The sequence below is a fragment of the Cryptomeria japonica genome, chromosome 10 (assembly GCF_030272615.1).
Source record: "Cryptomeria japonica chromosome 10, Sugi_1.0, whole genome shotgun sequence".
NCBI classification, from domain to species: Eukaryota; Viridiplantae; Streptophyta; class Pinopsida; order Cupressales; family Cupressaceae; genus Cryptomeria; species Cryptomeria japonica.
Window position 1 is genome coordinate 171312178 of NC_081414.1, and position 27478 is coordinate 171339655.

The following is a 27478-nucleotide window of genomic DNA, read 5'->3' on the forward strand; positions in this document are numbered from 1 at the left end:
TAATCTTTCTTCCCAGTCCGGCTGGATTGCATTATCGGACAAGTCGTTTATCCATCCCAAAACCATTGATCGGAGGATGGTCTTACCTAGGTCTTGCATGTTTCCCAGAATCACTTCACATGCGTCACTCTCCTTGTCAATAATTTCTTTGGTGTCGTTCTTCATGGTGATAGTCGAGTACCACTCCTTAAGAACACTGATGCTATGAGGATCTAGGATGGCGAACAATGTAGGATTTTGCGCGTGTCCAGAAAAGAGCTCTCATGAGGGGAAGGGTAGTGGCTGCCACTTTGTGCATGTGAAGGTATTCCCTCTTTACCTCTAATAACTTGACTAGAGTGAGGTCTCGATGGAGGGCCATTTCTTTTACTTCCTTAAGGATTTGCTCTCCCTTTTTCTTGATGTCTTGCATCCATTCCCTGACGGCCTTTGCGGTGTCTCGTACCCCTTCAAATTTTGTTGTGGTCCTTTGCGCCAATGCTGTCGGGGAATATGGGATTCGGAGGCATTGTGCAATGGCCTTAGGAGTTGATCGATGTATCCTTCGGCTTGCTTATCACGAGCCCGATACATGTCCTTTTCAGCTGTGATCTCTTCGAGCTGCCTGAGTATATTCTGCACTGAATCCTTAAATTCTTCTTTTTCTTGCTCTTTAGTGGCTCGTCCGATGGGGACAGTTGTGATGCTATAATCTGCGAGTGTAATCTGATCTGCTGGCTTGTCTATAGGCAGGGTGGCAATGTGAAGAGTGCACTTCCTTTGCTCGTCTTTGGTCACTCTAGAATATGCCTTGGGCTTTTTCTTCCCCTTAGCTTTTGCTTGGTCTATGCGCGAGAAGATATCCTCGAGATCAATGGGTGGCTTGGTGGCGGCCTTGCGTTGGGCTCTGGCAATCAACCACTCTTGAGGCACTGTCTAGGTTGATGATAAGGTTAAGTCTGTATTCTGTTCTGTGATGTTCTTAGCCGACTCACCATAGATTTGCAGCTGCCCTGCCACCGGAGGAGAGAAAGAGGTGTGAAGCCCTTTGCTTGCAGCTGAATTCTCCCCTATTTAGCTGAACAACTGCCTGACATCTTCATATTATGGTTGTTCTTCAGTTCTCTCGAGCTCATGAGTCTCATCTATCCTTTGTTCTCGTTCGACGGTGGAGTCATCTTTGGTTGTATTGTGGAGCAGCAACTCATGACGGCTCTGTTGAGTAGGTTCATGCACTTTGACCCCCTGGGTGGATGGAATCTCTCCTTCTTCTATTTGGTTACCCAGTTCGGTTAATTCAAGGGCTCTTAACTCAGTGTCTAGCACATCGGGCGCGGGAGGATCATTGGCTTCAAATGCATCGATGTCGCTTTGGGAAGGCGGAGCAGGTATACAATCCAATTCTACTGCATCGTCAGACGAACTGGGGTCCTTTGAAGATGAAGTGACCTCTGGCCTCTTTATAGGAATCTTTTCCCTTCTTGTTCTTTTGGACGTCCAAGTCCCTCTTCAAGCCTTAGCCTTCTTCCGTTTTTTTGGTTTCTCAGTTCCTTCCCGGGGTGCACTAGACGTTCCTTCATCTTCTGAAGACTGAGAATCGAGGCTGCCCATTAAGTGGTAAGTGAACTGGACTCCCTCGTGGATTAGCCTTTCGATTTGCTGATGTAACCATTGATATGTGTACGTTGCTGGGGCTGCCATGACTGCCTCGAAATCAGTGATTGGGTCTTGGGACCAATCAACGCCTGGCAAGAGATGCCTTACTGCTTCAAATTCTCGCACTTGGAGGCAATTCCCTGAATCTGTGAGCTGATCTGGGACCCGACGGTATTCAAAGAGTCGCATTTGCTGCACACTCAGTCTAGAATATTCCCGTCACTTGACCTCGTAGTCATCAGAGCAATTTTTCCAATAGTCTTCAACTGATTCCTTTGCTCTGTACCGCCTACCATAGGCTCTTTTCACCAAATTATCATTATCGAAATATTTTCTTGGAAAATGGTCCTGTAGGCCATAAGAGGCCAACTCTGCAAGGGACTCTTCTGCTAGGGTAGGGGTCTTCAAGTGGACATTATGGTTGCCTATGATCATAGGGAATGTGAATCCAGTCTGCTTGCTTTCTCGGAGTAAGATGTCGGCCGGGCGTGACTGCCTTGCAACCTCCATAAGAATTACTTTGTCGGTTGGATACCGTGGAAGTCGGAGGGGAGCACCATCGAAGCCAGCTATTCGGATGTAGGAGAACCTTGGGAACTGAATGAACCAGGCTCCATACCTCTGTACTAGAGTAGTAGCTTGCTCTGAGAGCCTTATGTGTAATCCTCCCTGCATTAGCCTGACCAGGCGCACTGTGAAGGCGTCATTGACGCGTTCATATTGACCAACTGCATAAGCCAGGTTGCTCTTTTCCCTTTGAGCTATATCTTGGTAGTGCAGTTGCGAGTAACAATCGCAGACCTTCACCTGACTGGGCCCATTCCCAATTTCACCTTTCATTATCAATCCTGGCAGTGGCTGGTTCTTGGCGAACATATAGACCAAATAAGAGGTCATGGTGAAGTACTTCTTCGTTTCGAGTTGAATCAGCTGAGTGTGGATGTTATTGCTTATGATCTGGGCCCAGTCAAACTTAGACGTCCTGAGGAAGACCTGCTCTGTAAAATAGAACATCCACTCTTCAAAGTAGTTGGACTTAGGAAGTCCCATGACTTGGTTGAGTAATGTGACCATATCCCCATGTTCATTATGAAAATCACTCCTAGGGGTCTTTTTCACAAATCTGGCGCTTGAAGGCCTTTTCTCCTTGTACCATTCTTCGTTGATCAATGCTTTGCATCGGGCCGGATTCATATCATATGCCCCTTGTGCTTCATCTATGGTTGTAGCTGTGGGATTGTTTGGAAAGTGGATGTCAAATGCATCAGCAATGGCCTCAGTAGAGAAGTCGACGATAGTCATATTCTCGAGGAGCACTAGTCTGGAATTTGGTTCATAATGCCGGGCAGCGTCTACTACTAATTCATAGTTCTGTATCGCTGGAGGAAATCAACCAAAAGGGATGCATGTATCTGTTTTTGAAACAAAAGATGTAGTCATAATGCATTTGAAGAGCAAATATAAAAGGAGGAATTGTCATGATGGAGAGCCTCTAAAGATGCAATGATAGTTCAATAACTGAAAGTCACAGAGAGCATGCATTGAAGAGGCAAATCAATCTTACTGTCTTTGACAAAAAAAAACAAATCAAAGCTTAAGGTATCAATTATTCCATTCATTTTATCAGAATTTTGTAGCAACATTCGAAAAATGTCTTATTTTCTCAAATCCAAGAATGCAGTCTTTTTTCTAAGAGTTGGCACAATTAAAAGGTCACATCAACTATCAAGGTAATGGTGCCCTTGAGCTGTTATGGAAAGGACAAATACAGTACTGATTTTAAAAGATTAGCAGGGATGATCATGGTGTCCTTTTCACTTCTCAGAGGGGATTTCATAGCTTTAATCACTATGAAGATGCCAATACACAGATAAAATACAGTAACACATCCGTGAACTAGATTACTGTCAAGATGAATACGGTCTGAGAGCTCAAAAAAATAATAATGAAATAGCAGCCTAAAGATGACAACACATTAGTTATAACAATCAAGGCATGATTACAAAATCCAAGTATGCAATCCCAATAGTGCAGATAAATTCAAATTTGCAAGGGAGCCATGTCGATTTTTGGCATTTCGAAGAACATAAATATTTTCTTCCTTAAAAAGAAAAAATTAAGTGGAATACTCAGAAAATCGACTTTCTTTTATGGAGAAAAATGTGCACCTGAGGTCGCCATTAATGGCGAAAAAAATCTTCAGAAGGTCGTTCTCAAAGGCAGCTACAATGGGGTCCAAGAAAGCAAGTGATCTTTTCTAGATTTCGAACCAAGGAAGAGGAACCCCATGGCGGCTAGAGAAAGTGACGCCCAGCTAGAAAAATCACGCCCAACACTCAGTAAAATCGTGAAGGATGAATAAAGAAGTCAGCCGCGGCCTTGAAGGCCTGAGACCACTGTCGAATCAAATATGGAGGTCGAATTTTCAAATTCGACAATGAAGGAAGCTTACCATGCATTTCACACAGAGAGTCTCATGAAAAATCGCACCCAGAATCATCCAAAGTTGCAGTTTCGACCTTCAAACCCTACCCCATGGCGGCACCAAGGTGAAGCTTTCAGCAAGTAAAAGTATCGAATGAAAAAAAGAGAGAAGAAGAAATGATGTGATTTAGGGTTTTCTTTTACCCTATATCGTATTCATCCAATAATCTAAGGTTTCTTTTTTTGCCTTGTTTTATTTATTTTTCTACAAGCTTCTTTCCCCGTGAAATGCCTAAGGGATCGATAGTGATGTTTTAGTTTCCCTTTGTTAATATTTATTAAGTGATTCATGAATATCACTTAATAATTATTTTTCAATGTAAATATTTATTAAGTGATATTTATGAATCACTTAATAAATATTTTTTTTATGAAGACTTTTTAAATAAGCATAAAATAAAATTTAATACATATTAATTAAAGTGATCTTTTAAAATTTATTGTATTAATTAAATAATTTATTTTATTTCATGTTTATAATTAAAATCAAAATAATAATAAATGAAATAATAAAATTTTTGTTAAAGTGAAATAGGTCACTTTATTAAATTATTTTATCATTATTTCATTTATTAGCATTTTGCCTTTAAAACATAATCATGAAATAAAACAAAGTATTTAATTAAATAATAAATTCCAAAAAAAAAAAAAAAATCACTTTATGAGATGTATATTTTATTTTTTATTTTTGATAAGGTCAAAGGGGATATTTTTGCATTAATGAAGGCTTGCAGGCCTGTCAGAAGATATTTTGGAGCCATTTATGGTCTATTTAGGAGCTTTTATGGCAAAGTATGGGGTGGCTTGACTTTTTGTTCAAGTCCTTTCAGTTTTACACTTGTTTTTTATCCTAAAAGTGGGTTTTTTGGGTTGAATGTAGCTGTTGGAAGCAGCATATATACTGCTTTCCTTCTCTTTTGTAGGAGTTCTTGATTATTCATCTTTTGGCAGACTATAATTTCAGAGTTCTTTCTGCAAAAGGGAATATTTTTGTAACACTTTTCAGGATTAAGAGAGCATTGTAACACCTATGAGCAGTAATAAGTAGTCCATGCCTTCCCATATTCTTTTGTTATTGTGAGTCCTTGGTGTTAATGCAGGTTTTTGTGACATTCTTATCTTTGAAATTGTGTTTTCATGTGGATATCTTATGCAGGAGTATAATTATTTGCAGGTTATAAGTTGTGTGAGTGGAATAACAGTCTTAGGTTGTGAGAAGTGTTTTTCTCCTCTAAGGACTGTGATTTTAGCCTTCTTATAAACTATTTATGCAAGGGTTATGATTTACTGGGTTGTGTAGATGAGTATTATTGCTGTCATATTGTTTGTTGTTTGCTGTTCTTTCTCAAGATATTCAGTTTGGTGCATCACCTATTAGGCAGTAGGTTCATTTTCATGTTTTTCCTTCTTCTCTTTTCTCAACAAGAATCATTAGGATAGTCAGAATTAGGTGATAACCAGCTAAGAACCAACTTTCTCTGGAGGTTCATTCCAAGTTTTAGGCAACCCATAGGCCTAGGAGAGTTCCCATGTGTCACAAGCCTGCTGAGTTGAGAGCTTAGCAAATAGGGGTGCAGGTTCAAGTGATAACAGTTACAAAAGACAAATCTTGGGTTGCAGCTATGAAAGAAGAGTTAGATCAGATCCAAAAGAGTGAAACTTGGGAACTTGTCCGAATGTCTAAGGACAAGAATGTGATTGGCACAAAGTGGGTTTTCAGGAACAAGTTGAATGAGGATGGCCAAGTGGTGAGAAACAAGGCAAGGTTAGTGTGTAAGGTCTATGCCCTAGTTGAAGGTATTGATTTCGATGAAACCTTTGCACCTGTTGCTCGTTTAGAGGCAATTAGAATGTTTTTAACTTTGGCCTCCTTTAAAGGTTTTAAAGTTTTTCAAATGGATGTTAAATTTGCCTTCTTGAATGGACATTTGAATGAAGAAGTTTATGTGAAACAGCCTGATGGATTTGTGTTATCAACAGATCATGATTATGTATGCAAGCTAAAGAAGGCTCTTTATGGCCTCAAACAAGCACCATGTGCTTGGTATGACAGGTTGGATTGTTATTTGCAACAACAGGGATTCAAAAGAGGCATAGTGGACAACAACTTGTATGTTAAAGAAGAAGGTAAACATATGCTGATCGTAGTTGTTTATGTTGATGATTTAATCTTTGGTAGTGACTATGAACAAATGTGTAAAGTTTTTTCTACCAACGTGAAGATGGAGTTTGAAATGTCAATGTTGGGAGAGCTATCTTTCTTCCTTGGGATACAAATTCATCAATCTAAGGAAGGTATTTTTATTTCCCAAACTAAATACATTAGAGAGATGTTGAAGAAATTTAAAATGAAAGATTGTACTCCTGTTAGCACTCCTATGGTGACTGTTGCAAACTTAGTAAAGATGATGAGTCCTCAAATGCTAATCAAACTCTTTATAGGTCTATGATAGGAAGTTTATTGTATGTTACAACCAGTAGACCTGATATAATGCAGGCTATAGATATGTTGGTAGATTCCAGGCTGCCCCTTAGGAAACACATGTTCATGCAAGTTGTAGGATATGTTGCTAGATTCCAGGTTGCCCCTAAGGAAATACATGTTCATGTAGTTAAAAGAATTTTCAAATACCTCAAAGATACTATGGAGTATGGGCTTTGGTATCCTAGTGGAAATGACTTCACACTTATAGCCTATACAGATGCAAATTGGGGTTGGTCAATTGATGATAGGAAAAGCGCAAGTGGAGGTGCTTTCTTCCTTGGGAGGTGTTTAGTATCATGGCACAGTAAGAAGCAAGCATCTGTTTCTCTCTAACAGCTGAAACAGAATACATTGCAGCAATGTCCTCTTGCACACAAGTACTTTGGATGAAGCAGACATTGAAAGACATTAAGGTAGATTTCTGTCATCCTATTTCTATCTTTTGTGATAATTACTCCTGAATTAGGGCTAAGATCAAGTGAGAAATACCTTATTGAGTTGTAAATGATTGAGTTAATACTGTGAGTGTTGTTTTTGCCAGATTTTTTCTTGAAAGGGTTTCCCAGGGTAAATAATTGTTTATATTATGTCAGTGTCCCATTGTTGTTTTTCTATTGTATTCAAGATTTTGTCAGCATTGCTTTTCTTGTATTGGTTTATTAGTGTTTTTATTGTCACACATTAAATACATTTCAGTTAGAGTTGATCTTGATGCCTTTGGAACTGATTAGAAGAATACTGCATGGCATTGCAATTTCTGTTGTTGTTGTGGAAGGAAATAGAAAGGATAAACTAATATGATAAGAAAAAAGATTTACTCAAGCTTTAAGAACGTAAATAAAATTGAAAATTCCAAATTGAATAACTGTACAGTAAAGGAAATAGGTATTAATCATTGACAATTCAATTGGAAAACTAAAGTATATGAGCTGAGTACATCGTCATTGTTGTTTAACATGGATTGTTTTTTACAATTCTAGGTCAAAAATAAAATATTAATTATGATACAATCTTAAAACATTGTTGCAGACTTTGTACAATTGTGCTGCTAATAGTTCCTTGCAGATTTTCTTATTTCACTGCAGGTTCTGGTGGTGTAGGCCCAACAATCTTAGCAACAAGTTATCTGCTTCTTGGGGAGGAAGTGATTGCATATCGTAAAGGTGGATTTAAGGATAGTTTCCTAATGTCTTTTCTAGGCTGAACCAAGTTGTCCTTTAAGGAAATAATCTTTATTTACTATATTGAAAAGGATCCATTTCTTTAACTGAGTCTGCATTGTTGGTTTTGCTTTGCAGGAAAAGAATTTAGAGTAAAACCATATAGCGGTGCTCTTGATGTAGATTTTGGAAAGGGGGTTGGCAAGAAATCTGTTTTTCTGATGTAAGTATGTGTACACTAGGTGATATGTTTCTTATGAATTTGATACCAAATGAAATGCATAGGAAAGGAATATTCATTATAATTACTTAGGTTGATAAAAAATGTTTGCAAGGGTGTAAATTGTTGGTTTTCTGTGATGTTCATGATAAATAGTGGACGTTATGCTTCTCTTCAAGCTAGAACACCTTTATTTCTCATGTTGATCAGTTACTAGAACAACAATGTGATTGCTTCTTGGATTTTTCTTTTTTACATTGATGATTCTCATGTAGTTTTCATTTCTTCTTGACAATGTCTTCTTCAGCTAGTATTTCTTATACTAGAAGAGATAGTGTAAAGTGTAATCAATTTCAGGTACATTAAAAAAAAAAAATTTAATTTTTATTCTACAAGTTAAATAGTGCAACTTTCATATTTGTTAGCATATTAACTTGTACCTTTCCATGCAACACAAATGGAATCATATGTGAAGTAAACCTGTCTTCAAATTGGAAGGGAATACTCCCTTATAACCTAAAATTAATCCTATACACAATATTGTGGACAAAATCTACAAGTAAACACTCTATGCACATTGATTCTCAAGGAGTTCTGATGCAAAGTGTAATAAATTGAAATGAACTTGTCTTATCTTTTTGGCCTTAGGTATAATAAAAAGATTGAAATCAGCTGTACTCTCACAACTGGGATTTTATACTTTTAAGGATCTAAACTATATGAATCAACAACTGCTCTGAACACAACAATCAATTATCATATTGGCTAAAAATTAAATTAGAAACTAGCAATTTTAATTTATATGGAAGCTTATGGAGTAAACTATTTGAACACATAAATAACACTATATTTTAGAAATCAAATAGCTAAAGCTGCATATAAAGAAACAAATAAGATGGCCAATAACATTGATACGAAGCTTGGTGATCATGTAATGTCCCCTTTTTTGGATTATCCTATATTTTTTGTAATGCCCCCTTCTCAGCTCTAACCAGTTCAGTTGGCCATTAGCTTATTCCAGAGACCCGTAGGCTAGTTGGGGGCATAAATTAGGGTTTCCTATTTTCTAGGACTCCTTGATGTTTTCAGGGGTGTATTTGATGGATTTTGTCAGTTTGGATTCTGGATTCCTTCTGGGTTTTTTGAGAGCTTCGCAATGGTGTAACATGCGAATGAACCTGAAGACTTTCCCGAACTTACTATTTTTAGTAAGTTGCAATGACTGCTCAAAATGTGGTTAAAATGTCTTTGGACACACTTACTATTTTTAGCAGTATGCTATTTTTAGTAAGTGCTATTTTTGGCAGGGGTTCTGTAGCTCAGTTTAGTGGCTATTTCTGGTAGTATTATTTTTAGCAGGTTCCTGTGTTAGAACTCAAATAACTATTTTTGCAATGCAGTTCAGTACCTTGGCCTCAACTCAATGTTGGCAGTTGTTAGTAATTAAAAAAAGGTATATTTTATTAAGGCTTACATGTATTTTATTTAGACTTGGACAACTTGGAGAGGGGAAATATTATTTTTTTATCCTAAGTCTATTTGGGAGAAATATTTAACCTTCTTAATGGGATGCCAAAATGCAATTTTATCAATGTTATTTTATAAGCCTTATATTGATCAAAAAGTATGGCGACTAAAGGTTAATAGGAGTTGGGCGCCATATGCCAAGGAGGTGAAATGAAAGGTCATGTTTGGGCGCCATTTGGAGTGGAGTTGAATTTGAATTTGACAAGGTGAGAGGCTATAAATAAAGGCCTTGGGCTCTCATTTTGGGATATCCATGAATATTGCAACGAAGTGTTGCCGGAATTTCGACTGAATGCTTCGAGGAATGCTTACCTCCTAGTTGAATGCTTAGCTTCTTGGTTTTAAGATAGCGACTAGTTGAGACTGTGAGACTATTCTTCACTCAGGAGAATAGATGGAGTTCATTGAGTTCATGTTTGATGTTTTTTGATTTTTGGTGTGAAGTGTGTAAGTTGCAGGTTGTTGTTTTTTAGTGTGGCTGTAGGTGTGTTTAATTCATAAGTCTCTGCGTGGATCCCTGTTGGTTTTGGGTATTTGCTCATCTTCTCCCTAAGCCCTAGGCAATTCTTCATGACAGTTTTCAGCACTTAATTTGAAGTCTTGAGTTTTATATTGCAAATCAAACTTTCTGGCCTAGCCGTACCATGCTAGAGCTGTCTTGTGATGCGCGCAAAATATGTTTGTGTGAGTATGTTGCATTTTGCGGGTCTTAGCATGATTGCCTACCTCCTAGCTTTCATTTGCAATCAATTTTTAGTCATTCGTGGAGTATTGATTGAGTTGTGAGCATTTTAATGTGGTTTAGTGTTGCTGGTCTGTGTTTTCCAGCTTGCTGTTCTTGCATATCAGATTCCGAAAATTGAAGTGTGTAGTGTGTTTTGAGAGTAGTTAGTCTTTGTAGCTTTGCGAGTGCATAACACATCATTCGCAGCGATGGACAGTGATACTCTCTAATCTGAAATTCATGCTATGTAATGTAAAGCTGACTAGTAGTACTACTAGCTATCTTATTCTGAATTGTATTACAAGACCCACTGAATAAGTGGAAGAGGCTGGCTTTGCCACCTATCTTATCTTATTGTAATGTTGTCCTCCTGCTAAATAAGCGGTTGAGTAGACTGTTATTATCATTTTCAGTCCTCCCACTAAATAAGTGGTTAAGTGATCGTTGTTTACTTAGTCACTCTGGATTATAATTGGCTGGTTACACCGCCAATTTTTTGCTAAAATTTCTATTACCGCTGGGCAAGCGAAAGGTGTTGGCTTGCCACCCAACATTGTAATTTCCAGTGGATTATTGTAGCTAACGATCTCCTTATCACCATATGCTCTCACCTTCCCACATTGGGCTCTTGGTGATCAGAAAGTGGAAGGGCTACCTTTCAGCAATGTTGTGATTATCTTTTCTAACCCTAATAGGTGCTTTGTGATGTTTGTAACTAGAAATAATTGAAAAAAAAAAGTAGGGGGATATTTCATTTTTGCTCTAGAATCACAATTTAAATAAAACAAGGAACATAATATAGCTAGAGATATAAGTTTATAACTTTCCCCAAAGGATGTAAAAGCAAGATAAATCCTTGTTGAGATCTTGCAATCATTTTAGACAAATATTGAAGATACAATTCACAAGATTAATCATTACTAGGGTTAAAGTTCATATATTCATAATTATCTTAGTCATATAACCTATCTAATTCATTGTTTGGGTTCACTCATAATGGACCTCGGCTAAGGTGACATGATAGGGTGCCCAAAGCGACCCTCTACCCTAGGCCCAAGAGCGGATATGCCATCCCTCTTGGCCTCATGTGGCCTTCCGCCATCTCATATGAGGTGGTGTATCTAGTGAGGTGTCCTATAGCCATTCTCCCTCATCATGCCACCCTATAATAACCCCTTCTAATTCTGCCCTTAAATTTTTAGTTTTGACCCATCGACATTTTGTCAAATAGTTTGTGTGCAAAGTCTGATTTTGTTTTCTAACTGCTGATTCGTGGTTTGAATGCAATTGCTTTGATACCGCAGTCCACTATAAGAAACTGTTCTTGTTCTGCACTTAAAATTTCAGCTGGTTGGGTTTGACATTTCGTCAAACACTTTGCATGAATGGTCTAATTATCTAGTTTCTTGTTTGTTGTCAGAGTTTGAAGGTTTATAATTAATTCCAAAACATAAATAACGCATGGAAACAATAATCAACACTTGCATATAATTTAGACCGTAGTCACTTAAGGATATTGCATCATAAGAGCATAATTCAGAGCTTACTGTTCAATAAATTGTGACTGGTACATTTAGTTTCAGACTGAAACTTTATATAAAGAGTGTCCTTCATGCATCAATATTAAACATAAACATTCCTTTACATACACGGAACTTGCTTCATAAACATAATATGGAAGGATTGGATCCAAACATAGTGCGAGGATATCCATGTTTCGGTAGACTGCAATCTTCCATATCAGATTCTGGAAAGATGTTGAAAGAGCCCAGCTGGATGTTACGATAGCCACAATACAGCTGTGATGAGCTTAAACATCACTCACGTCACCGTACAGCATACCTAACCACAGCAACATTGATAATCACTCCACAATAAGGTATATACGAATTCGTAGCAGGGCAGAATACTCCTCAGTCGAACCTTTTCACATAATAGTTTCAGAAATATGGACAGCCCGCCGAACTAATTCACTGCTATCCATAGTTTTTGGTTTATCCCCGATGTGCTTTTGGTTTTGTGACCAAAACGGCTCTAGGGTTTCGTCCAGAGTCCGTGAATGCCTTGTGTGACAGAAACTTTAGTCTCAAAACAATATTCGTGAATAATGCCTTCCTCCAACCCATGATATCTCTTTTATAATTCACTTTCACGCATGACACCTTAAAATATTGATATTTCCATTTTAATAAAGTCGCTCCTCATGAATAATTCGACTTTATTATTAATGTTTGGCAAAGGCTTATATAGTTCAAAATATCCAAACACTTAACCACTCCCCCAATATTTTAAATATTTTGGCTTAGGCTCAAGATAACTTAATTTGCCTCTAAATAATTAAATCCCCTTCATATATTAAATAATATTTTTTCCAACGCTTATAAAAGCCGACTTGAGGAACTTTTATTATTTTATAGTTAATTAATTAAATTAATCGATATTAAGTCATCTTGAGATATTTGATTTTTTTAATTTTAGACGACTTAATAAAAAGTTAATTTAATTAATTTGTCATTTAAAATTGGGAACATTATAGTCCTCCCTTCCAGGAGATTGCTTGTCCTCAAACAATTTGCATTTGCATGCTTAAAACCAATTCCTGGATCCCATATCAATCTGAGAAACGTTGCTCCACCCAACTGCTGCGCTACTCTGATATAAGCATCCGTATACCCAAAGTGAAGCAACTCATCATGAATCCACTGAAGGAATGCACCACTCATGTCGATGCCAGGATCCCAAATCTGTGTACTGTCATGTCAATACTCATTATGCTACTGCTGTGAACTGTGACATCATCGGGCCAACTGAGAACTTCACTCCAATTGAAGCCACAAGTACCAACAACCATCAATGCTGACATGAACCCATCAATAAGCCAATTTCGAACAAGGAGAGTGTGATGGAAACCTTTCCAAAACCTCTGATCAGTGGCTGCAACTTGTCCAATTTCTCCACAAGTTAGTATGTCTTCACTAGAGGATGCCAAGTAAATGTTTTGTTTAGCTATGCACCAAATTAAGTCCCTTACATGTTGGTCTTCATAGCCCACTATCAAATCTAAGAAAACTGAGTCACCAATTATTAAGTACATTTCTGCCCTATCATATGAGAGAGGTGACAAGTCCACTGATGCATAGTACATGTTCTCATTTTGCATCATAGACAAACCTGTAGTGGCCGGTCCACTATGAATGTCACCCAATATCTCATCAGCTGTATGTAGGAAGGAATTAGCCTCACACCTAACCATCCATACTTGAATGTTCTCAATGCAAGGTTTCAAATTTGACTCACGAGATGAAAGAGAGTTGCTGACCCAACTCAGAAAATCAGGCTTATGCTTATGCCTCTTCAATATATCTTCACTGTCCTCTTCTTCCCTTGTAAGAAATAAAGATCTAATAGATGATTCTCATTGCTTCCTTGCATCATCTAGCTGTTTGCAGCATTCTTTGACTCTTTGGAGGTGTTGTGTTGCTTGGGCAGAAAGCATCTTTGCTTGGGTGGCTCTGTGTAACCAATCTTCATTCAAACTTTGGCAATGTTCTATATCAGCTGTATGAAAATGTATTGACTTATAACTATGACAAGAGACATCATCAAAATTACCATGTACCATACTTGCCTCTTGTAGTCCAATAGTAGAAACTGTGCCATGACTTTCTTCAGGAATATTAGTGGCAACATTATGAGAAAGGTGAAGTATATTACTGCTGTTCTCAAACTGAGAGTTGTGACTAATTTCAACTTTTGTGTCTTTGCCCATAAGATCTTCTTTGGAATGACGAGACATTTCCAACCCATTGTTGCTTGAATCTATCTTACATTCCCCATAGTTATCACACACAATTTGGGTGCCATTATAGGAAGATTCCATATCGCTACCCACTGCCTGTAACAAATTCATTACCTCTTGATGAAGGAAAAAACTATAACTGCTGTCATTCAAATCAGAATTATTGTCATGCGTTTGAGTCATGTTTTAAACTTCTTTAAGTGAATAATCATTGAAAAATTCATGTCCAACACTTGTAGTCTTGTCTCCATGAGTATTCCCAAGAGCGACTGTAGTATTTCCTGGAGTAAGAGCTTCAATATCTAGAGAAGGAGGATGTAGACTAAAGCTGTCCCAAATCAGACCTTGGAGATCCCTTTCTTTACTTTTGCTGGAATCATCGAACATGACCAAATCTTGACTTGACTCGTGTCCTTCCCCCATGATTAGAGGTGGGAGTGTCTCAAATAATTCTTCTTCAATTGATGACACATGGCTGCAAGGTATTTCCTTGTAAAACTCTTCATACCATTCATCAACTTGTTCATCTTTCATGCAACTCATCTTGTCATTTTGCATCATGGGAGTGGCTGCTATATGAGATGCAATTTCTGATTTATGCAAAGAATGAGACATACTAAATTGAAGGCAAAGTTCCACAATTGCTCTATCTTTTTCCTTCACCAAGCTAACCAATGTGTCTCTATCTTTGAGCATATACAAGTAATCTTCCGTAATCAACTTCATTGTTTCCTTAAGCGACTGCAAATGTGTATGGGAAATGCCATGATTCATCCCTTTATGCCGTTCCTCCCTTTGGGCTGTCCAAATAAGGCCTTCCAGGTAACTATGAGTAGAATCAATTCTTGACATTGCTTGAGCTATCTTGTCATCGGTTACCATCAAATGGTCTTGCAAATCTTCCCATACCAAAAGCCTTTGTTCTGATTTTTCATGTGTAGAGGCTGTGTCATCATTGAAATCAACTATCACATTGGAAGATGTATTGAGATCACCCAAAGAATCCACACCATCATTATCCATATCAGTCTCATGCTCAACATCAGGGGAAGTTATGTTCACCATATCTCTAAGGGGCCAATCCTTGTTAGCATTACCTTCCACTTTGTGATCAACCAAGGGAACACCAATAGAGACCACACCTTCATATGATTTATCAGTCATAATCTCTACGTCACCCACCAAGAGACTCTTGCACTCCTTTGTAGATGCCACGCAATCTTTGTAGGATTGATCGAAATGTATGGCTAAGGCTACTGCTATGTCCTCATTATCACACAACTCTTCATCATATGAAGATTCAGACACTTCATTGGAGACATCCTGAGACTCAAGCACTCTCCCTTCTTGAGTTGAGCCATCCTCTTCAAACTTTGTAGCCTCATTTGTTTATATGTTCTCAACATTTTTGGGCTGCAATAATTCTTTTTCTCTATTAATTCCACATGTGTGTTCCAGTGACCAATGTTCCTGACAAGTGAAACAAATCTGCTCTCTCCTCATTTGGTTCTTGCTCTTTTTCGGTGATCTTGGAACTTGTGTACCCAAAGAGATCAGTTCCGTGCTCGTCAACAGTTCCTTAAACTTTCCAATTTTCTGCTCAACCAATCTTTTTGAAAAAACATAAGCTATGGGGGAGACACCATGTTCCTTTCTCCAAATGGCTAGCAAGTTTGTTTGCAACTGTTTGCAGATTTCGTCATCCTCATCTAAGATCAAGGATAGGATAGTTGACATACTTGTCTTAACCTTGTCTGGTTGATGCTTGCTGATTTAGGTTAAGAAGCAATGGAACATTTGAAGGATCAAGCCATCACACTTGAGATCAATCATTAAGACACATGATCTGACGCTGGCCATAATGTCTAAAATCTTAACTCTTTTCCCAAAGGAAGGGCTTCTAACATCATGTAACCCATGAATTGTTCACAATCAGCTGTAGAACCTTCCTCAACACATCATCATTATAGGGAGCCATAGGAGCTGTTATTCTTGTGATCTCACTTAGACAAGAGGCAACTGCAAGTCTTACATCTTCACAAGGATGTTCTAAAAACCTATGCTGCACCAAAGCGAGCATTGATGGCTTCAAAGCCCAATTCAAAAGCATCCAATCTGCTTGGTCTACTTTAGACAAATATGAGTCTAACTCCTCCAGCTTAGAGAGAACATCATCTGAAATTGTCGTTGACTCCAATTCTATCCCCATTATAAGAAGCCAATTTCCTACTTCCTCTTCTTTCTGTAAGTCCCTCTGCTGAACACCATTAAATGTATCATTGAATTCTTTTGAGAAAATACCGTTTTTCTGAGTTACTTTTGACTTCATGTTTTAATTTGCGTTGAACTTGTGAAACCACAAAATCTGGTACACGCTTGAATTTCAAATCCACAGGCTGGTAGGCTCACTGGCTCTGATACCACTATAATAACCCCTTCTAATTCTGCCCTTAAATCTTCAGTTTTGACCCATCAGCATTTTGTCAAATAGTTTGTGTGCAAAGTCTGATTTTGTTTTCTAACTGCTGATTCGTGGTTTCAATGTAATTGCTTTGATACCACTATATTCTTGTTCTGCACTTAAAATTTCAGTTGGTTGGGTTTGACATTTCGTCAAACACTTTGCATGAATGATCTAATTATCTAGTTTCTTGTTTGTTGTCTGAGTTTGAAGGTTTATAATTAATGCCAAAACATAAATAACGCATGGAAACAATAATCAACACTTGCATATAATTTAGACCATAGTCACTTAAGGATATTTCATCATAAGAGCATAATTCAGAGCTTACTGTTCAATAAATTGTGACTGGTACATTTAGTTTCAGACTGAAACTACATATAAAGAGTGTCCTTCATGCATCAATATTAAACATAAACATTCCTTTACATACACGGAACTTGCTTCATAAACATAATATGGAAGGGTTGGATCCAAACATAGTGCGAGGATATCCATGTTTCGGTAGACTGCAATCTTCCATACCAGATTCTGGAAAGATGTTGAAAAGAGCCCAGCTGGATGTTACGATAGCCACAATACAGTTGTGATGAGCTTAAACATCACTCATGTCACCATACAGCATACCTAACCACAGCAACATTGATAATTACTCCACAATAAGGTATATACGAATTCGCAGCAGGGCAGAATACCCCTCAGTCGAATCTCTTCACATAATAGTTTCAGAAATATGGACAGCCCACCGAACTAATTCACTGCTATCCATAGTCTCGACCCCAATGTTTAAACCCATGGCTTGTATCCGCGTCTCTTGCACCTATCTAGCCGCTACCTGGAGACTGGGAATGAAGATTTGATTCGGCCAGTTTGGGGATGGAGTTTGCCCCCGATGTGCTTCTGGTTTTGTGACCAAAATGGCTCTGGGGTTTTGTCCAGAGTTCGTGAATGCCTTGTGTGACAGAAACTTTAGTCTCAAAACAATATTCGTGCATAATGCCTTCCTCCAACCCGCGATGTCTCTTTTATAATTCACTTTCACGCGTTACACCTTGAAATATTGATATTTCCATTTTAATAAAGTCGCTCCTCATGAATAATTTGACTTTATTATTAATGTTTGGCAAAGGCTTATATAGTTCAAAATATCCAAACACTTAACCGCTTCCCCCAATATTTTAAATATTTCGGCTTAGGCTCAAGATAACTTGATTTGCCTCGAAATAATTAAATCCCCTTCATATATTAAATAATATTTTTTCCAACGCTTATAAAAGCCGACTTGAGGAACTTTTATTATCTTATAGTTAATAAATTAAATTAATCAATACTAAGTCATCTTGAGATATTTCATTTTTTAATTTTAGACGACTTAATAAAAAATTAATTTAATTAATCTGTCATTTAAAATTGGGGACATTACACACCCTTGTTCACCCTGCTATGATTGAGACTCCCTTGAATCCATTCTAACAATCGGTTAATGTAGAGGTTGGAGGAGAAACTACAATAGGGTGCCCAAAGCAATCCTCTACCCTAGGCCCAAGAGTGGATATACTGTCCCTCTTGGCCTCATGTGGCCTTCCGCCATCTCATATGAGGTGGTGTACCTAGTGAGGAATCTATAGCCATCCCCCCTCGTATTTGCTTCCTCACCTTGCCAAGATTGATTGTTGCTTATTTGGAAATTATATTACTACTAATGTCTAATATACATGGTTTAAATTTAAAATGCATAGATGTATTATATTAGTATATAAAGATTTGTGTATTTATTTCAGCATTATATATATATATATATATATATATTAACAATTATTCATGCATACCACCGTTGAACAAGAATGCTATTTCCTGGAATAAATAGTAATCCCTGGTTTGATCCATCTATGTGCCTGATTGCTGATGTCTGACAAACTGATCTGTTCTTATGAGCCCTGATGCTAATTGGATTCATTGTCTCGATTGATCATCTGATTTCTAGCAGGTGCATGACAGAGTGCTTATTAGTTGTTTCAGTTTTGGATGCATTTCCTTCATTTTGGGGTTGTATCAGCATTTAGAGGAGTTTGCAGTGTGTTTTAGTTTGTATCAGACCCGATTTTACAGTGTGACAATAGTATCAAAGTGTTATCAGACTTGCATCATTTATAAGAGGTATATTTTAACTGGTGTATTATGTGTTTGGCTGTTGTGAGAATGATATTCTATGCTTATTATGCATCTTTTGGCGTAACTTCTGTTGTTACAACAATCTGGTCTTATTATCATAATATTATATCAGCTTGTTTCAGCAGTTTACTTGTTAATTTTCTATATTGTAATACATTCAATGTATATCTTGTAGACGTCGAATGGCAATATTGTTGGAAGATCATATTTTTGTATGCATTTCATATTGTAAGATTGGACAGTTTACTGCCAATCACTATAGCCTATCATTTAGTTTGTTTTGGCATTGAACAAACTGGCATTATTCACCATTTTGGCCTGAGTCAAGCTTAGAAATTCTGCTAGTGGCTTGCATTGCATTTATGCAGTCCACCATGTTGGTGTGAATAATGTTTTGTACATGGTAAAGGTGTTGTACCTAGCTAATTCCTAGTTTACTTAGGTGCTAGGTGCTCTCGTAGAAGTCTTAGTTGTCTAGATAAGATCTTATCATATCTTAGTTTTATGTTCTGGTTACCTTGGTCATTTAATATTTGTTTAAGGTACTTAAGTGCCCCCATGTACTCAACCCTTGCACTTAGGCCCTAAGCCTAGCGCTCAACCACCAAAGTCTGCCACTTGTTTCCTCCCACATCTGTCACTAATGCCACCACCTCACCACCCAGCGACCATTGACCAAGCAAGCAGTTAAGGTCATATGAGAAACCTTGTGCTATAGGTGGCCCCTAAAGTTGCTAAAATAGGGCTTTTCTATCAAACTTGGATAACTTTTTTCTAGGCAGTTGGTTTTCCTAAAACAAGATATTGCCGGAAAGCTTGTTTTGTGAAATTTCTAGCGGTGTAGGTTATGTTCCGTAATTTTGCTGTTTGATCATAGTAATTGCTGTTTGAAATCAAAATCTCCATTTTTGGCTCCTCAGCTTATAACTTTTTGCCCCAATTTCTGATTTTTCTTGTGGCAATGGAAAGGTATTGAGATGCTCTTTCTAGCCATCCATGCACTTCTCCAATTTTGTCTCAGGTATCTGTTATACAACTTTTTCTATATTTGCATCTTAGAGGATTACCTGGACATTTTGGTAGTTGGGGAGTTGTTGTTTTGATCTAATCACTTTATTTCAGTCACATTTCATGTATCTGATTTTATCATTTGAGAAGTGCATATGGTTGTAATCATGGGTTATGCAACTCATCCTTCTATAACCACTTGGACTAAGGACAATTATGAGTCTTGGCAAAAAGGCATTCTAAAACATCATAAGTGGCTTAATCTTTTGCCTCGTCTTTGTGGACTCATTCTTGAGCCAAAGACACAATGTAAGAAATTTGTCTTAGTGCAAGCATCTTTAGAGAGACCTACAATCAGATTTTAGGAACTAGGTGTGCATGCATAGGTTGGACCAAGATTTGGGAGATTTTTGGAGATGCACGTAATCCTCCATTCCCAGATGATCTTGCATCAGATTGCCTCATTCCAATTGATGATGTTGACAATCTTCTATTTGATGATGATACCTTAGAGGAGTTTGAATATGATGCAGAAGTTGAGCATTTTTGTAATGTCCCCTTCTCCGTAGTGATTAGTTCAGTGGTACATTGGCCTATTTCAGAGACCCGTAGGCTATTTGGAAAGGAGAATCATGGTTTCCAACTTTTGTGGAGTTCTGCTCGAGCTTTTTAGGGTTTACCAGGAGGAAATTCTTCAGTTCTGTCTATGGTTTCCTTCTGGGTTTTTCATGAGCTCTAGGGTGGCATAACATGCATTTGATTCTTTGGTGAAGTGAGAACTTACTATTTTTAGTAAGTTAGGGTTTGGCTGTTTGGATGAGGCTGTCAAACTGAGCCTTCCTATCTCTTTCTCCGAGTGCGAAGATCGTGTTTTTTGGAGGAGTATTTCATGCAACTTGGGCGCCCACCTTGGGAAATGAAATGAAATGTCATTTGGATGCCATGTGAGAGTGAAATGAAATGCGAATTGGAGAGGTGAATTTGGGAGCATTTACATTTGAATTTCAGAGGAAAAAACTATAAATACAGGTGCTTGGCCTCCCATTTGGATATCAAATGAATTTGCATCGTTATGCTGCCGAATTGGTGATTGAAAAATCTGAGCTTCAAAGTGTGGCTTCCTAGCTAAGTCTCAGTTTCGTACTTGCAAGATAGTACCTAGTTGTGTCCATGTATTCCCAGTGTTGTTGGTGAGTGAGTTGCAAATTGTGGAGTGTTCTATTTGGGATTGGAGTGTTTTCTGGTTGTTGGTCGCAGGACTACTGAAAGTGTATTTTGCTCACACCTCTTGACTAGGCGATTCCATCATTCTGGGTACCGGCTCATCCTTCCTTCCTACCACTGGCGATGCATATTGTAAGTTTTTAGCATCTTATTTTGAGTGTGGATTTTTATATTGCAAATCGAACTTCCCAGGTTAGGCGTTGGGTTTTGTGAATGCATTGGGAAGCGTGCAAAATAAATATGGGTGTTTTGATGGCTTTCCTTGGGTTTGTTTTCATTGTAGTGGTTATAGCAATTATTTAGAACAGATTTTGGGTGAATTGGGTGAGTAATGAGAGAGTTATGAGCGTTTTAGTGAATCCATAGGCTGCTGGTTTTGCAATTCCAGCCTGCAGATTTTGATGTTAGCAAAAATTTCATGTTCTTATTTGGATATTCAGCATTACTCTCTTCTCACATTATCTTGATTATTGTAAGGTTAAGTAGTAGTACTACTAACCAATTCTGGTTTGTACCTCTCAGCCCGTTGAAAAGTGGAAGAGGCTGGCTTGCCGCCTATTTTCAAGTAAATTGTAATTCAGTCCTCCCACTGCATAAGTGGTCAAGTGATGTCTGAGTGTAATGGTCCTCCCGCTGCATAAGCGGTTGAGTTGAGATTGTTTTGTAATTTCAGTCCTCCCGCTGAAATATCGCGGTTGAGTGATTTGTGCCTTTGTATGTTTCTCTTGGCTGGTTCACCACCAAGTTTCTTGCATTCCTGTTGGATAAGCGGAAGGGGCTGACTTGCCGCCCAAGCATTGTATTGTTTCCAGTTATTTGAAGCTAACAATCCCCTCAACACCGTATGCTCTCACCTTTCCACATTGGGCACTTGGTGATCAAAAAGTGGAAGGGTTGCATTTTCCAGCAAGTTTTCAGTTTATGCTTTCTAACCTTAACGGGTTATCTGTTTGTGGATGATTATTATTGGCCTAAAAAACAAAACGAAAAATAACTGGGATATTACAATTTTGATGATTCTGAGGCTTCTTCTACAACTCCCACTTCTCCAATTGCAATCACACATGGTTATGACCTAATGTCCTTAAGATGTCCCACCATCCACAAGACAACTAGGGATGTCTGAAACATCTCCTAAACTTTTGCAAGGATATTCAAACATCACCTTGGCAATCTGATTTTTTTTAATTTAGCATTTAAAGAACAAATGTATGATTGCATACATCAATCAAAAAAAATTGTAAGACTTTAGGATGACTACACACAGCTATAGAATGAAAGATTACAATTGTTGAATGACAGCATACGTCAATAAAATGAAAGTGTAATGGCACTACTCATTCATCAATGGGAATTGCGTGATTGCATGCAACTACAGAAATAAAATTTATAATTGTTGAATGACCATGTAAAACTATGGAACGAAGATGTAGCTTGTTGAAATGCGACATATAGTTGCTACTCTTTCATCAATGGGAAATTCTATGATTACGTACAATTGTAGTAGAGCAAACAATTACAAAATGAGAGTATACAAGCAAATCCTGATATCATACATTTGTAAAGTGAAATTATGATTTTCAAATAAGAGATTGCAGCTGTAAGAAATATTTGATGTCAAGAAGATAGAAATTTGATTGATCATATATCTTCTATCACTTGCTATTTTATTTCTCGATTTGGTAATGGTTTTAGAATTTGAAAATTCTCCTTGCAAACCTCAACAAAACTTAACGAAGGTCTTGGCAACGGAACCAATGTTAGCAAGAAATTTGAGGGATACAAACCAGAGTAATGTACCCAAAGGAATTCTGATGTTGTAGTCTTCTACCCCGGACTTAGTCTTATTGAGGCAGAAAGGAAAGGTATTTCAGATCCTATCTTAGTTGTAAATCAGAATAAAATGTGACGTGCACATAATACACCAGAAATTAGAATTATTTGTATTCATATATCAATATATATTCATTACATTCCTTATATCTCCTTTATAGATATCTTATCGATATCTTCTATCTCTTTTATATCTCCATCTATTCTGTTGAATAGATCTTCCTTATCTACTTATATCTACAACAGGGGATGTGGCCCTTAGATAATATCCCTAAAGTACAACCTGTCTTCTAAAGCTCCTATTTTGGACCCTTATTTCCAATTTTCTATTACATATCTCTGAACTAGTGCCTGTATACTGTTTTCCAGCCAACACCCACCACCCCCTTCTCTAGTAGTATGGCTATGAATGATTCATCAGCTCGGTCAACAGCATCTCAATCCGTAGGCTCCGGATCTCAACCGTCTAGGTTAGCTGGTAGGGGTGGGGTGGGGTGGGGCCCCTATACTAATGTTGCAGTTGAGTGTCTAAAGAACAGGTTGATGGATTGAAGGATATACAGGTGGATGGTTCCAACTCTCAAAATGGTTCATGGGTTGAAGGAGAGGCCTCACAACTAATCTACCTCTTGATTAATTGGTAAATTAATAAGTCTGCTAGAATTAGCTAGAACTACCTATTGAAAATATTGTCATTGATGTCAAAGACAAAGTTTGCTGTCATTAATATTGAAGGAATTTGTTGATAGAAATGTTGTTGTTAATATACATACGACTGGCACTAGTCGTCATTGATGTCAACGAAATCTTTGTCAAGAGATTGTTTGAAGAAAATATTTTGATGAAGGAAATAAAGGCCAAAGGCCACTGATTGAAGTCAAGACAAGAAAACAAATTACATATCCATGTTTGGCCAATCATGATTTGGGTTCTAAGGCAAAGTTACATATATACTAGTCGGCCTGTTTATGAACAAGTTAAAGATGATGTACATGTTTGAAGGCATATAATATATAACCATTATAAGGAAAGCTCCATGTATGCAGCGATCCATAAAAGAGAATTTGTATGGTGCAATTATCATGTCCTTAAAACAGGTATAGAATGCAGCATTTAATCTGTATGTTATGATGAAAAGGGGCAACGAGTAAGAAACATCAGCACATTGACTATTGATCAAGATATAGACCAACGAGTACAGAGATTAATATGTATTCTATGAAGAATGTTGACTGCATTGTGATCACATCAGAGAAAGAGATATAAGCAGCAAGAAAAGTTAAAGTAATTAATGAGCAGTGATAAGAGATAGCAATTAATATAATGGTTAATGATCAACATAGCAGCAGTTACCATGAAGATTGGACAGCGATTTGCAAAGGAGATGCTTGAACAATGATTGCAAAGTTGTAATATAAAAGACAGCGATTGAATAAGAGATGCAATTTCGGTTGATTCATAATCAAATACAAAAAAATAAAAAGTGATCAATAGCAATTATATTCTTTGGAAAGGTGGCGCTTATAACACAGATCAATTCTCTATGAGAGATAAAAGGATCAATTCACAAAAGATTATTAAAGGTTCGATTAAAGTTTGAAAGACAGCGATTTGTATAAGCCACTCATATGGAGGAGTGGAAATTGTTTATAATATGGTGAAGAAATTATAATTCAAGGAACAATGAACATAGTTTCAGAGGCAGACTGTATTGAAGGCAGTGCTAAGTAAATCGAGTTCATATGTTAAGACAAGTCAGCAAATGAAAAGTCAAAGTGATTAATGTTTTTAGTGAAACTCCATTAAGGCAGTGTGTAATGATTAAGGAAGCAATAACAAACAAAGACAGCGATCTTCTTTGGTTTGATTTTAGAAAGGTGTGACTGCAGTTTGGCAGGGTGTGATCTTTATGAAGCAATGTTAACAAACTTTCAAAAGATGTGATTTTTATCAGTAATGCAATTTAAAGAAGATACAATATGCGAAGTGAAAGAATGCAATCTATATGTTGATTGACTCATAGATGAAAACAATAACTAATAGTCAAAACAAGGTTTGATGCTTAAAAGAGTTAACATATTCTTTCTAAATGATGTGATTAGTGATTGAAAAGACACATCTCTTTTAAAAGAGATATCTATTATAAAGGTTACGTCTCCTAGAGATAAAAAGATATATAAAGGGGATTGATTTGATAAAGAAGTGTCTGCTGTGAGATAAGAAAAGGAAATATCATTCAAGATCCAGCAGGTGTTCAGAGCAGATCTAGAAGTAAGAAATAAAGAATGAAATAAAATGAAAAGGAGTGTATGAAGATAAAAATAAAGATGAGTATGTGTGCACATACATATGATATATGCCAAGGCTTCTATGGGTTTATACATGCAGGCTTGGTAAGAAGAATACGAGTAGAGAGATTGCAGTTTTTATAAGAAGACTATGAGTAGAGAGATTACAGATTTGATAAGAAGAATATTAGAAGAGGGACTGCAGATTTGATATGAGAAGATAGATTCCAGAACTGATAAGAAGAGTTCGAGGAAAAGATTGTGACCATTTTGTGGTACAATTACGATCAAGTAATAGCAGTTTGAGGAAGAAAGTTTGTGAAGGAGAAAGGTTAACCATCATCTGTTGTAGAAGCAACATTGAGAAGGTGGAAAATAGAATGAGGGGTTGGTGCCTCTAGTGGGTTGATACCTACGAATTTGTGAAAGAAGTTTTCTATATAGAAGGAAGCTATTTTGTCATGGTTTTCTCCTGTAAGGGTTTCCATGTATGTCTTGTGTTCAACTTGTGATGCATGATAGTTAGATCTCATATGAATGTTTGTATGCAATGAATATGCTTTGAGATTTAGTTATATGTTTATGATACTGAGTTGAAAAAGTAAAAAAGTTTGTCATTATACTGACAGCCCACCCCACTAACCCCCCGCCCCACCCTCTCAATGTAACTGTGTTCTCAACACTACCATAGAATTTTAGGGGTCCTCTTCATTAATCAGCCTACTAGAAAACGAAACTTGATTAATCAGCCTGTGGCAAATATGGGGGGCAAGGCAATATGTAAAGAAAAAAAACTGTTTAGGGTGGGTAGGAGAATTAGTGAGTATGCATAACATGTCTCAAGGGGGTGGGACCCTACCAATAGTTGGGGTGGGGGGCAGGAGAGATAGTTGTGGACATGTTACGTATAGAATTGGGCGTACTGAACTATAATTGGCACAGTCTTTAGAGACTCGACTGAAGGCTATTCAACCCCCCACCCTACTAGAATTCCCTAGTTCGTCTAGCTTTAGTTAATCAATTAATTAATAAGCCTGCTAAAATAACATTAATCAATGTGTTAATGGCATCAGTGAATTAATAAGCCTATTAGAATAAGCTAGAATAAGCGAATAAGTCTAAGTATTGTCTATCTGCTTATTCCCTACGTTGTATTTAAGCCTAATTTGTAGTTTTGAGACTCGACTATAAGGCCCTTGGTGAGATTCGATTGATCTATCAACTATATTCCCTATCCTGGGGTGGGTGGGAGGCCCCTTCTATCTCCCATCACCCACTCCTGGCAGTAGAGTGGGAATAGATTGTTGCCCGGAATAATCATTATGTTATGTTGGTATATTATGTTTATGTTGTCGTCGGTAATAATGAGTTACGGCGGTCAGTTAGTTAGCCGACGGGTAGGTAGTTGGAGTCGCGACGGTTGTGTCGCACCCCTTCGGCTGTCATATATTGTACCACCTCCAGGTGTTGGAGGACATGGAATGTTGACGACAGATTATAATATGAACATCTTTTGACATTAATGGAAAGCTACATCCTTTGTAATTGCATTGTGCATTGCTGTTTAGTTTCTGTATTCTTCCTGTTTACCCAGTGAGGTAAACATTTGGCGCCGTTCGCACGGTAGGTACAAGGCAGAACACCGTACCTTTGGTCACCACCACAGGAGGCATCAGCGGCATCGGAGGGAATAAAATGCACCGCACGAAGCCGCACACGGAGGGAATAAAACGCACTGCACGAAGTAAGGAAGAAAGAAAGCGCAGAAGGATACCGCACTAAGCAAGGAAGAAAGAACACCGCACAACAAGCAAACACCGCACGCTAAGGAAGAAGACACCGAACACGGCCGAAGGCACATTACCGCGCAGCTAGGGAAAGGGACGCACCGCACGGCCAGATCAATACACACAGCCCACGAGCTACCGCAGGGAGTGAAGCAGACGGATGGGGTCGAGGGTTCTTACAGATTGATCTGCCGCTTAGGGAGAGCGGGATTTCGCACAATTCCACACAGCCACGTAAGGGCAAAACGATCGCCACAGGTAGACCAAGTAGCCGCACGATTGGAGGTGGTATGGCGGGACATTACAGTGCCTAAAAAAAAAAAAAAACACGACGACGGATTGAAAAATGATTCGATGACATCTGGAGCCTAGACACTGAAAATATTGGAGTGTAGAAGAAGGGTTTTGACATCATAAAATATCACAGAAATGATGCGTTGCCCCCAGACCCCCAGTTTATTTTTGAGCTACAGAATACCACGGGAAGTGTTGTGCTTGTCCGTACTGTGAGAAAGAAGCCTGCAGCTAAGCATTGGCGGGGAAGAAATAAGCCGTAGAGGGAGACGGATTTGGAGGTTGCAAACAAACAGAGTTTGAGGGAAGGCATTGCAGGTCCGTGCAGTCGTACGACAACAGGGAGTTATTCAGTTCAGTTTTTAGCCTTTGGGGAG

General features: G+C 37.9%; 1 protein-coding gene across 2 annotated transcripts in view; it reads left to right on the top strand.

Moving 5' to 3' along the window:
* Window positions 1-27478, top strand: part of LOC131047645 (uncharacterized) — a 179892-nt gene that overhangs the window by 100406 nt on the left and 52008 nt on the right. For both annotated transcript variants that reach the window (XM_057981432.2, XM_057981433.2), the window contains exons 6-7: window positions 7670-7767; window positions 7903-7987. In XM_057981432.2, the coding sequence (XP_057837415.1) occupies window positions 7670-7767; window positions 7903-7987 (183 nt within the window). The remainder of the gene's footprint in view (window positions 1-7669; window positions 7768-7902; window positions 7988-27478) is intronic.